This window comes from Sceloporus occidentalis, unplaced genomic scaffold (genome assembly GCF_023333645.1).
Source record: "Sceloporus occidentalis isolate IW3139 unplaced genomic scaffold, rSceOcc1.0.p SCAF_68, whole genome shotgun sequence".
NCBI classification, from domain to species: Eukaryota; Metazoa; Chordata; class Lepidosauria; order Squamata; family Phrynosomatidae; genus Sceloporus; species Sceloporus occidentalis.
This window is the reverse complement of record NW_028317048.1, coordinates 5,322,490-5,334,865: the sequence shown is the minus strand read 5'-3', so window position 1 is coordinate 5,334,865 and position 12,376 is coordinate 5,322,490. Positions and strand designations below refer to the sequence as shown.

The window sequence follows — 12,376 nt, the reverse complement described above, 5'->3', positions numbered from 1 at the left end:
CAATTCAGTCTTTTATCATTTCACAAAGCATAGTGTTTTCTCATGTTTTAAAAAGTTTTCTAAGATAAAAATGTTACACGTATCACCTAGGCAAGACACAACAATTTTTCCTAATTCAGGCTACAAAAAAAACATCTGACTGTTAATTAAATCCCGTTAATTTTTTTTTAAAAAAACCTTAGAATTACCTTAAAGATTTAAGTCAAATAGCATCAACTTCCTCGATTTTCATGTGGTCTTTCTTGAGGATGAACCCTGACTTACAGCTTTCTGATTGCGAAGTAATCCACACTAGCTGCCTTGTCCCACTGTCCCAGCATTAAAGAGCCCTGGCAGCTGCGATGGTGGACAGTTAAGATTATATATGATGTAAATACATTGTAGCTTTTGTCAGCTCCCCCAAACCATAAAACTTAGTTTAATGACATCACGTGTTCAAAGTGAGCCATTCAGGGTCTTTGCTTAGGGCCATCCACATAAATAACGTTCAAAACTTTTAAACTACTAAATTCACATAGAAGAGCCATGAGTATTTGCCCTAATGTTCTCCTTTACACTAAAAGCAGTGCCCATGAAAGACATGGACTTTGTAATTTTAATACTATTTTTTAGTTAATCTTTATTAATATAGAGGTTACAGTTTATACAGGAAAGGTAAGTGATTTTTCCCTATAAAATATGAATGTTTTTTTGACATTTCTAAAGTAGGGTTAAGTATAGGGGGAAATTATATAAACAAGGTGTGATTGCTTATTAAATCAGGGTTCAGGGTAGGTGCCCTCTGATGTTAGATGCACAGGAAGTATACCTGACGTCAGTTGCTGTACGGATAGTGTAATTATTACTGTAAATTGTGTTTGTATCTGTAAGTGCAGGATAATGTGGGGGAATATATTGAAAGAAGTCGAGTTGTATTAAATAAATAACCCTTATTCATTGTGGTGTATGGAATTTAAGTGCAATTTACTGAATTTAGACTCTGCCAGGCTCTGCTTATATGCACCTATGTGTCTATTTAAATGTATATATTTGCATATGTGTGTGAATTCATAATTCATAATTCATATACAGTGATCACAATTTGAATGTTTGAATGGATTTGTGTATGCACAAGAGTATTCAAGTGTATTTCTGTGTATGTGTGCACGGAATGCTGGTAATTTAACATTTAGAAGTCCATCAGTTCTTGGCATTTTTAGATTTGCTTTAGCATGAATTTCTCTTTTCATACATGTATGTATAGCTAAGTTATATTGGAAATGAATCTTTGATGGCAAGGATTCCTGCAACAATTTTGTTGTTGTAAATAGAAAACAAAAGGGGGTAGGTTTGAGGATGCTAGGGAATGGAGTGGTGACGTCATTTTGATTATTGAAAGTATGGGCGCATAAAAGGTCATGCTGATACCAAGAGAACCAACCTGACAGGCTCAAAAATAATTTAATAGACAACATATGGGTGAATTTAAAAAATAATTTGATCATGTAGTCTGTCCTACTTAATCTTACATTTGTAAGACTGTCAGAGTGAACCCACCAGACTGATTCTAGACAAGCCAGTGAAGTTACACTTTCTGATATTTTAGCATTTGGTGATCAAAAGATAAAACAAGTATCTAGTGAATAGGATTTCTCTTCAAAGAGTCCCTTTGACTTCCAATATCAGGAAGCTGTTCTTTTGTCTGCAACGTGTAACGGAAGTGCCATAAAGTTTTATGGAACCCTTAACTCGTTCCAAGCATTTGTCCTTACTGTAAATAGTTCTCAGGCCAGATCACAGATAACACAAATGGGTCACTTTTTAAAAGACTTTCCCGAAAAATTCTACAGCTTTTGCACATCAAAGGAAATAATTACAACTTTTTTAAGTCTTAGGTTTCCATTTTAAGGCAAACATACAGTGTAGGTCACATTATGCTAGGAGTCTGTGGATACCAACATTTCGACATTGTTCCCCTTTTCAGGTATGTTTTTAATTTTCTTAGTCTCAAAATACTATACAATTTCCATAAATAGCAGCCAATATTATGGATTATATGCTTGTCTCTGCATTAAATTTATATGTGGGTTTCGTATCCGATTTAAAGGGGCTTGAGGCTGTTCACTTTATTAGATTGTTTAGTTTTGATTTTTTAAACCAAAATGAAGGAGTATTTTTATATGGCGCAACAAGAAACCTAAAACCTTCTTATTAACTATAAATTAGAATATTTCTTTAATGATGATGGGTATGTCACTTGGTGGGGTGTTATTAAATCAGAAAAAAACAGGAACAAACATACATTTAAACTACAAAAGAGTTTGCAGTTTTTGTTTCTTAATTAATAAATAAATAAAACATAAAGTATTGTAAAATTTAGTATGACCCATACTATGTAATACTCCTAAACACACCTTTGGGGTGACACTGAGTGCAGATCTTGGTGAGTTAACAGAGAAATCACAGTGGCATGCCTGACTTTGATTTCATTTGACCATTGTAGAATCGTCATGCCAATCTTAAGAAATAAACAAAAACGAGAATTACTACCCATTTTACTTGTTATAGTACTTGCTGTTTATTCAATATGACAAAATATAGGTTTCATGAATTCTCACATATGAAATTGCAACCAATAAATATATGAAGTACAGTATCGAATAAAACTGACTATAAATGATTATATTAAAACGATGACGTACAAATTGGCTTTATACATTTTCAGCATTAATTACGCCAAAAAATAAAAATAAATTACACATTAAAGTTTTGCTTTTTTTCTATTTTTCCCCTTTTTTTTCTCCATCATGCCAAAATATTGCACAAACACTTTTTTTTTAAAGAACGTATACCCAAGTGTCTGGATGGAGTTAACTTAAGAGTTTTCAAGGTGGGAACGTTAAGTACCTAAGATGAATTTTAAACATAAACATTTTCTATTAAGATGCAAAGTCATTGTATGTTTAAAAACACTATACAAGTGCATGGGACTAATTAATGATGGGTTGCACATCCTATGTGCATTTTTATCAAACAAATAAAAAATCTCAATTTTGAAATAATTTAATATTTTTTCCCTTACTTTCCTCATCTAACCGTTCAAGCAACTTTATGACTCTTGATTCTAATAAGCACAATATAATACAGCCATACTTTCCCTGCCCTTTTCAACCTAGAACCTCAATTAGCATTTTTTTTTTTACCCAGGAACTTTCTTTGACCCTGCATAGATCGCAACTCTACTACAATGGGGCTGATACATATAATAAGCAGGGTGCTCCCTATACATTTATCCACATTTTACCTATACAATAAATTGTCAAAATAGGACACTAAATGGACAACGGACTGATCTATACACTATATTATTTTGAAAAACCTTATGAGGGTTGTCATATGTTATACAGAGATGCTTAGAAATGACTCAGATTCCCTGTAATCATTTCAAAATTTCCTGATCCCCCTCATAAAAGATGAAAAAAAAGTTTCAGTAGGTAGGTGTACTAAAACTTAGACTGAATTTGTTCTTCGTAAGACATGGCCTCTTTACAACGAGTCTTTATTTTTCACTTTAGAATCTTTTTTCCACTTCATCCTTCGGTTCTGAAACCAAATCTTGATTTGCCTCTCGTTAAGACAGAGGTTGTTCGCTATTTCTATGCGCCTCCGGCGAGTCAGGTATCTGTTAAAATGGAATTCTTTCTCTAATTCTAGAGTCTGGTAGCGAGTGTAGCTTGTCCTGGAACGTTTTCCGTCTGTTTCTAGAGAAAAGAATGGAGTAAGGGAGTAAGCAAGGGAAAAAAAATTATGCCAACTCTAGTGGGTTAGAAATTTTGGGGAATTAACTATAAAAAATATGTGTGTATATATATATATATATATATATATATATATATATATATATATATATATATATATATATATATATATCATAGTAAATTATACCACATGCTACCGCCACACGAATTCACATGTAATTACATATGTATTAACTATAATTTTATATATATGTATATTATATATATATATATATATATATATATATATATACATAGAATTATACATTTGAAACAAAATCAACACATAATTAAGCGTAATATATTTCCGTTTAATTTACGGTTTTCTAGCAGGCATTCCTTTCACCACAAAGATCACTAAAATCGTATATATGAAAAGTTATTTTTTTTAATCCCTTTTGCCCCCTTCCAAAAAATGGAATTATCGCCTTTTCTACACGTTTTGTTTCTATGATCCAATTATGCTGTCATAAATTTGGACGTCTATAGCCTCTAAGCCTTTTAGTGGACAGTTTTACGAGCAATTGATGCCTTAGTCGTAAAATTTACGACCTCAGGTTTTTTTTATTATTTGCCCCGTATGGCCTATAAAAACCAATGCAAACCCCTACGAAACAAAACTAAGAAGTGAAAGTTTACCATGGCTCATGTGTAGTTTGGTCATCCAAGGATATATTTGTGGTGGCTGCTGCTGCTGCTGCTGTGGTGGCTGTTGCTGCTGCCCTCCTTGTGGGGTAGATTGTACCGGCTCTGCTTTGATGTTCTCAAGTCCTTTAGATCTGTCCTCCAGCGATGTACTCCCAGTTTTCTGATTGTAAATCCCAGGGCTTAGAGTACTCTGTTCTCCTCTGCCCAGAGTATGCCCCGAAGAGCCCATTACTGTACAGGAAGGTCGGTCAGAGTTAGAATTTGGGTTTGAAGGCATGTCCAGACCGTTCAGAGAGTTAGATGAACCAGGAGATGGGAATGTAATACTCAGATCCAACCCACTGTAGCAATACCTGGATGAAGGGACCTCGGATACAGATCCATAATTCCCATAACTTTGCATGGAATAGGCAGGAACATTTTGACTTTGCTTATAGAACGAATTGGCTACGTACGAGCTCATAGCTGATTATTGTTATTATTATTTTTGCACCCTTTGATTATGCTTGATTTGTGGCCCTTTGAAGTTCAGGGGTTTTGTTCTCTAAAGTGCAGAATTTATAGCTGGGGATTCCTCTTTCTTTATTCTATGTGCTCTGCCCAAATATGGGATGTTTAAATAGAATCACGTGACTCTGTTGGCCAGTCATAAATTTGGCTTGATGACCCCAGGAGGTTATTGATGGAAGCCTGTGAAACGTATCTGATATGTTGGCAGAACAAACCGAAGGCCCCAAGAACGACAAAAAAGACAATGAGTCCACAGCGTCACCTGGTGCCAGGACAGTGGTAGAGCGCCTTCTAAATATGGCTGCACCCTAAACCACCATTGGCTTGATAGGTCAATAAATTTGGACTTCTTACATTTTCTTTACTCTAGCAGCTTTGAAAATATATATATATGCTACCTAATGGTTAATTTGTAATGGTTAAAGAAACCACATATATAATCCCATTTATTATGCTATTAAAAATAAGTTGACTGCATTGACCGTCGTGTCTTAACTTAAAATAAATCGCTGTGATAATTCTATTATTTTTTTTGTTACAATGTGTTGTCAGCCTTACTGAAGTAGTGCCGTGTTATTTGTGAATATACCTAGACATCAGTGTGAGAAGTGTCCATATTAAGTATAGAATGTTGTTATTTAAAACATACAGTAACTGATATTTATCAAATTTATTATTGCCTATTTCGGCGACCCTTTGTGATTCTACATTTTGAATCTGATAAGGAGAGCGCACGTGTTGCAGTAAAAAGATGTCTGTTTCTTTCTTCCCAAAGCCTGTGTTTTATTTTTCTTTTCTTTTTTTGTTGAGGTTCCTTATCTACCAAAACATCTCCCAAACATATATGTTCAATAAATGTTTGTGTTTTTGATCACTGAAGTGAAAGTCCTGGTCTTGCAAAGTGTTTGTCTTGCATGAAAGATCATAGACAACAAAAAATCTGTCTTCCTGAGGTTTTTTCCTCATCTTTCTTAAAATCTATCGCAAGGAAATTTAAAGAGTAGTAAAATACCCTCTGAGAGCTGAGAGCTTCATTTGTAAATAAATAAAAGTATTCATACGTTTAAAAACGATGCAGTTTTTCTTTATTTGATACATTGTATTGTAATGTATTTTTATATTATTTTTTTTTACAAGAGGAAAATGTTATTTTAATAAATATAATATATTCAAATTATGTACACGTGGAAATATGTACTTTTTAGATGTATAATTAGCTCAAGTTTTATTACTCTAGGGGAGGAATAATACATGATATTGTCACAGAACAATTAGATAGTACCACGTGCCTGGGATATTATGTTTTTGAAGTTTAAGTGTGTGTAATAATTATGAATGGTGGTTTGTAAAAACAATATTGCTAAACAAACCTGTTTCCCAGTGAGCTCTGTAATATTTTTGTTGCAGTTTGTTGGTTTTAATGGTTTCTCAAGTATCTGTTTCATTTACAGTATACATACACAATCACACACACACATACACACACACATATATATATATATATATATATATATATATATATATATATATATATATAAAGTACATTTACATACATATAAATATGCACGTGTGTTTTTACATTTGTTTCTCTTTGTTTTGCTTTCTTCTTTTTTGATGTCTCTAGTTGTTTGAGGTCGCAGTTGTTCTGGGAAATGTTTGCAAGTGTTTCCCGCACTGCTGCTTATATACTAAATAATATTTTACAATGAATAAAAAAAAGTAGTGGAAGAGTAGTATGCAGTGTTGTGATGTGTGGGGTATTCTGCGAGACTGCGATGCTGTTTAGGAAGTTAGGTGAATGAAGAGCAAATTCTGATTGTTCTATCAGCTCAAGAAAAATAATACAAATGATAGTGACGAATAAGGGGAATTGTGAAGATTCAAACTAGTTCTTCATGGCAGGGGGAAATGCTGTGTGAGGTGCACCGATTTATTTTAATCAAACACAGGAAATAAATACATGGCACAAATAAAAATAATATCCATTTTATTAAATACTCAACAATTTGTCCATAGGACGTGATCTTTATACATAATCAGTGAAACACAAGATGTAACCATATTCTACAACTAGGAAACGTCACTTATTTGCTACTTTTGAACATTGCAGTGCTTAACAGAAATATAAATACTGACACCACTATCACAATGAGAAAATAAGGTCAACGCGGAACTGTCACAGTATGTAATATGGAAAATGATGCAAAGTATCGTTTTTTTAAATACAGCCAGGCTATTCTTCAGGGAGGGGTGCTATATTTAAGTGGCCACGGCTTAAGGGATAAGGGGAACGGAATATATCTTGGAGAGTGCTTGACTTTTCTTGAAATGAAATTTGTGCAAGGTCCATCCCAAACTCACACACAGGCAAAAGTCTGTCCCTTTTGTTCGCAGGCAATGTTTGCTGTAAAGAAATGTGTCTTTAGTCCAAGTTGGAGTGAAGTAATGTGACATACAGACTTATAGCCAGAGGAACATATTGGTGGATGTTGGCTGGCCAAAGCTATCACATTGCACGGTGGATTTCTTCTCAATACAATAGTTCACTTCGGGCTCTGAAAGGAAATGCGTGTATATGTGTAGTTGTATATTGCAACCCATCCATTTCAATTCTGCCAGCCAGGGGAAGGTGGGGGAGTAGAGACAATGAGAACAAGGAGTCGTGAACTGGAGTCTCTCCCTTCACTCCTTGGGCTGTTCTTCTGTCTCTTCTCGCTTTTCTTCCTTGCCCCCGGTTAGGCTGTCAGCAGCACCATTGCCCCCAGACAGAGTTGAAGTCAGGTTACTTTCCTTTTTCCATTTCATTCTTCTGTTTTGAAACCAAATTTTGATCTGACGCTCCGTTAAGCATAGTGCATTGGCGATTTCAATTCTCCTGCGTCTGGTCAAATAGCGATTGAAATGAAATTCCTTCTCCAGCTCCAGGGTTTGATAACGGGAGTAGATCTGGCGACCTCTCCTTCTGTCCGTACCGTAGCCTACCCCTAGGGAATCAGACACAAGACAAACTGAAAATAATTAGTGAGAAGACAAAAAATGCCAATGCAAAACTACCCTACTATCTACAACCTCAATTACCCCGCTGCCCACTGTACCAACCCAACCAGCTATAGCTAACTCTGAAAACACGGGAAAATTTCACAAAAATAGTCAATAACCCATGTCACTGTGGTTCAAAAAATAATAATAAAAATAATTAATTTTGTTAGTTTCATAGAATCAATTGGGAATACATACACTATTTTAAACATTTACTAAAAAACAGGGAAAAGATCATTAAAACATCTTAATTCTACCCCCTTTCTCCAAGAGTTCTTGCACATAACTAAAATATATATGTACATTCCCATTTATCAAAGTTCTATTTTTCTGAAAAGAATGTATATTGCTTTATTTAACTCTTCCCTCAAAAAACAAACCTCGTTGAACTTTATTACAGATATTTTACATTCCCAACGTCTTTTAATTAGAAAGAACATAACAAACCAGATTTGCTTGCAACAACTTAACAAATAAAAGGCCTATAAGGGAAACTGTGAAAGGAGCTACTTTATTGCTTTTATGAGGCCATAAAAAAAGGAGCAGAGCCTGTTCTGCTAGGGAGATGATCGTAAAGATGGCTCAGTTTATTTAATTTATATCTTCAAGCTGTAAAACTTACCACTATGAGAGTTCATGCGTTGCATCCAAGGATAGATCTGAATGCTAGTTTTCTGTTCCTGGACATTGGCTCTGTTTTGGTCACTGTTAAAATCCTGTGAAATTGAAGTCTGTGTATTATGTCCCATTGAATTCTGCCTGCAGCTAGTGAGCATGTCCTTGTCCTGGTAAAATGCATTAGATCCATAGTCATAGGGACCCCGGCTGGAACTAAACACAACATTATCTTGCGGGGTATAGAAAGGAGAGGAGTAGATCCTATTTTGAGCTACCGCTGCTCCATACGTGGAAAAATGCCTAACAGGGTCATAGGCAGTTGAATTAAGGGCCACATTTGGGATCACCTCTTGGCCACTGGCTAAATGGCAGGATAAAGAGGGGTTCGTGAAATAGGAATTCATATCTTCTCCTTTACCTGCCTGTAAGATTTCTTTAATATTTATTTCTGTCTCCAGTTTGTAGTCTGAACTAGATTGTTATAGGGACGGCTCCACTCCAGGACAGACAAAATGACAAAGTCAGCTGACCTACTTGGAGCCAATAAGAAGCGAGATGTCAAGAAAGGAAAAAATTGGTTTTGCTTGTGTTGATTCCCCAGTTGAAAGTATACATTCAAACTAAGACTTGGAATAGAAATATTAAAATAGTTTAGGAACGGGAAATATATATATATATATTTTAAAAATTCACTTACCGTATTTGGAAGCAAGTCTCGGAAGATTAACGTTGCTTTAAACCGATTTGCATTTCCTCCGGATTGAATTACATATTGTTCCTAATAGAATTTAATGTATGCAAAAGCATTTGGAATTTCTCAGACATGTAAACCCCCAAACTCCCACCCACAAACGCACAGAGGTAAGTGTGGGCTCACCGATGTGAACACACATGTGTACATTAATATGTTGAAACTCTTAAGTACACATATGTATCCATATCCATATGCAAGCAGTTTTTAAAAATTTACAAAGATCTGTACACAGGAAATATGAAACAGACAATTTATAGGAAGCTATTTGCAGAGCATGTACTTTATACCGTTATGGTACATATCTTAAACATAAAATAATTCATATATTGCATTATATCGCAATAAATAAAGCAAATGATGGATATGTTTGTACATAGCATTGGTTGTTAATATGAATATTGACGGTTACAATATTTCGTAAGATTTACAATAATCGGCATGCTTATAATAATTTCACATAGACAGCAGAATAATTAAAGTGTTAATATATGGCATGCAAGTAAGTCTTTTATGTTGCTGTTGAGGTTTCAGAAATAAAGAAGCTTTTTTAATTGGGAGAGAGGTCAGGATTTTGTGGTTTAATAGAGCAGCTTATATCACACGTGTCTAATGACACCTTGTTTATTAAACATAGTTGCCCATATTATTAAAAATCTCATTATCCAGAAAAAAACATTGCAAACAAATACTTATTGGTCCCAAATACACTCATTTTTAAAACACAAAGCTGTCACAATATTTGTGCTACTCCTGGTAGAGTCCCCTCTGTTTTTGTGAAAGTTGTACAAAGCAATATTTTGTCAAGGGTTGTGAAGAAACCCGGATGCTCAAGGATTTTACGATCTTTTTCCCGTGAGCAACAAAGCAAAAATCCTGGCTGTAAAGCCATAAAGAAGAGAACAGACGAAAAGGTCGTTTATTGCCCTGCTATAACACTAACAGTCCCCTGAGTGTAGACAACAACACAAAATAAAAGTTTTAACCAAAATAAAGAGACCATTTGAGACTGGGATTCCACGAGCTATATGTTTGAGATCAAGTAACCTTTCTAGAAGAAATAATAGATGACAAATAAGGTTGTTTCCAAAGGTGAGGTGATTTATCTTTACTGTAAACATAGATCTATAGCTTTAACGTATAAGATGTTTGTGCCATAAATAATGTCCTTGGTTTTTTAGGTTGTCTGTATAATGTGAACATTTGATCATGTATACTATATTTTTTAATAACAGTAAAAGTTCTAGATCAGTAGATCAAACTGCGTATTGTATATGTTCGTTTATATATCGTGCACACACACACACACATATATATATATATCTATATATATATCTATATAGATATATATAGATATATGTATTTGTGTTTGTGCGTCTGTGTGTGTGCGCACTTTGATGTCAAAATATGCCTATGAGCAGATATGGTTTAAGATAAAATTTAATTTCACTAAGCATGATCTGGAACACTATAAAACCGTTTGATATCTTTTGGACAACCTTATTTCATTGCCCACCTATCATCTTATCTGTTATTTATTGTACTGTATGATTGGGACGTAGTGTAAAGGGTCCCTTGCCACACTCAAAGTACTCTTCTTGTTATTATATTAAGAGAATATTATTTTTTGTCTTTAAATGTTATAATTCTTTCTTCCATACTTCAAACATTAAGGAGAGATTAGAGGGATTATATTGGGGGTAAAACCTTGGTATTTCAAGGATTTCAATGAGGCTTTTTTTGTGTTATAATCGAGCTTCTATTTGTAAGGAGAGTTAAGTGTTTTATTGCTAGTATAAGCAAAGGGCAAACCTTAAAGCAAAAGTCGATTTATGGGGAGAAGAAAACCGGCATCCACATGCAATTGGCAACAATAGGGAAGCCATGGTTTGTGCAGTTCTGTAAAGCAGTTTAAGAATCAAGTTTTGAACTATTCACTCTATTGAAAGTTCAATCCCCTAGCCGGATATATAATGTCTAATAAGGTGGGCCACTTGTCGTTTTAAAAATAATTTTTTTTTTTCTGAAAATACAATTTTTGCCAAAATAAAGTACTACATATACCTAAGTGATTGCGTACAAGGTATGGCCTTTACACTTTTGTAAACTATGCAAAATCTTTAAAAAGAGCAGACCCAGAATTTTGTGTTTTTTTAGTTCTGGATCCCACATCCTATCTTAAAGCAGTGTATTTTCCCTTAAATCAAATAATCATTATAAAACACATTGTAGCAGTGTACCTACAGATAAACCATTTATTTGTTTTAAAATAAAATTCTTAATAATAGAAGCCATGCTTTATAGGGTTTCCAACATAATAATGCTGAAGGATGGGTGATTATGCCTTAAGTTTTCTAATTAGCGGATTGATTAACTGATGGAAAAAGTACACCATAAAAATTGCCATTGCACACGTGTTTTCCATATCCTTCCCAATTAAACGAAAGGAAACAACAGGGAGGATATTTTTAATGGGCAAGCAAGGCTTTGGAGCCCAGTTGCCACTGTCAAAAGTTATTTCAACACTTTAAGGTTTTTTTTTTCCTATAGATCAACAAGCGACTGTATGTGATAATTTGCCATATATATAAATACAATTTCCACGAAACATATCGCCTCTTGGAATAGCAATAAACAAATACCATGAACAATTTCTAGGAATGTTTAACTGTGCCCAGTGTTCCTGTAGCGAATGTGTGACAACATTTGCAGATACATTAGAATATGTAGTGTTTATGTGTGCTCTTATGAGAGATATCTGGTAAAAAAAATAAATCACAGCATAAACATGCCACATAGAGCTGCATGTTTTGTGTAGACAGGAAAGGAGGAGACAGTTATGTGTAATTAATACTAAGCAGTATTAGTGAACATCACATAATTGGCATTCATGGGCTAAGTACCTTTCCCTTTCAAGTTTTAAATTTATATTTGTAATGTATTGCCTATCAGACTTCATACGTTTTATTTATTTATGATTTGGTATTGAGCTTTAACCAATGCAATGAGAAATTTTCATTAAGTATTCAATTTG

General features: G+C 34.3%; 2 protein-coding genes across 3 annotated transcripts; both read right to left on the bottom strand.

Moving 5' to 3' along the window:
• Positions 1-3,525: 3,525 nt before the first annotated feature.
• On the bottom strand, positions 3,526-4,887 carry LOC149286589 (homeobox protein Hox-C5-like). The gene is made up of 2 exons (XM_089494012.1): positions 4,416-4,887; positions 3,526-3,740 (listed from the first exon to the last, which is right to left on the bottom strand). Exons 1-2 carry the CDS (start codon positions 4,885-4,887, stop codon positions 3,526-3,528), a joined length of 687 nt encoding a protein of 228 aa, XP_089350138.1.
• A 2,729-nt stretch (positions 4,888-7,616) lies between these two features.
• LOC149286588 (homeobox protein Hox-C6) lies at positions 7,617-8,995 on the bottom strand. 2 transcript variants are annotated; one of them, XM_089493996.1, is made up of 2 exons: positions 8,596-8,995; positions 7,617-7,942 (listed from the first exon to the last, which is right to left on the bottom strand). In XM_089493996.1, exons 1-2 carry the CDS (start codon positions 8,993-8,995, stop codon positions 7,617-7,619), a joined length of 726 nt encoding a protein of 241 aa, XP_089350122.1. The 2 variants fall into 2 exon arrangements, with proteins under 2 accessions (XP_089350122.1, XP_089350123.1); XM_089493997.1 differs by having other exon boundaries at positions 7,617-7,918.
• Positions 8,996-12,376: the final 3,381 nt, after the last annotated feature.

What these genes read in the sequence shown, in the direction of transcription:
- LOC149286589 (XM_089494012.1), bottom strand. Translation starts at nt 4,887, where the DNA reads ATGAGCTCGTACGTAGCCAATTCGTTCTATAAGCAAAGTCAAAATGTT. An exon ending in CAAACTACACATGAGCCATG is followed by an intron (nt 3,741 to 4,415) that starts GTAAACTTTCAC and finishes TCTTTTCTCTAG; the next exon opens with AAACAGACGGAAAACGTTCC.
- LOC149286588 (XM_089493996.1), bottom strand. Translation starts at nt 8,995, where the DNA reads ATGAATTCCTATTTCACGAACCCCTCTTTATCCTGCCATTTAGCCAGT. An exon ending in ACGCATGAACTCTCATAGTG is followed by an intron (nt 7,943 to 8,595) that starts GTAAGTTTTACA and finishes AATTATTTTCAG; the next exon opens with TTTGTCTTGTGTCTGATTCC.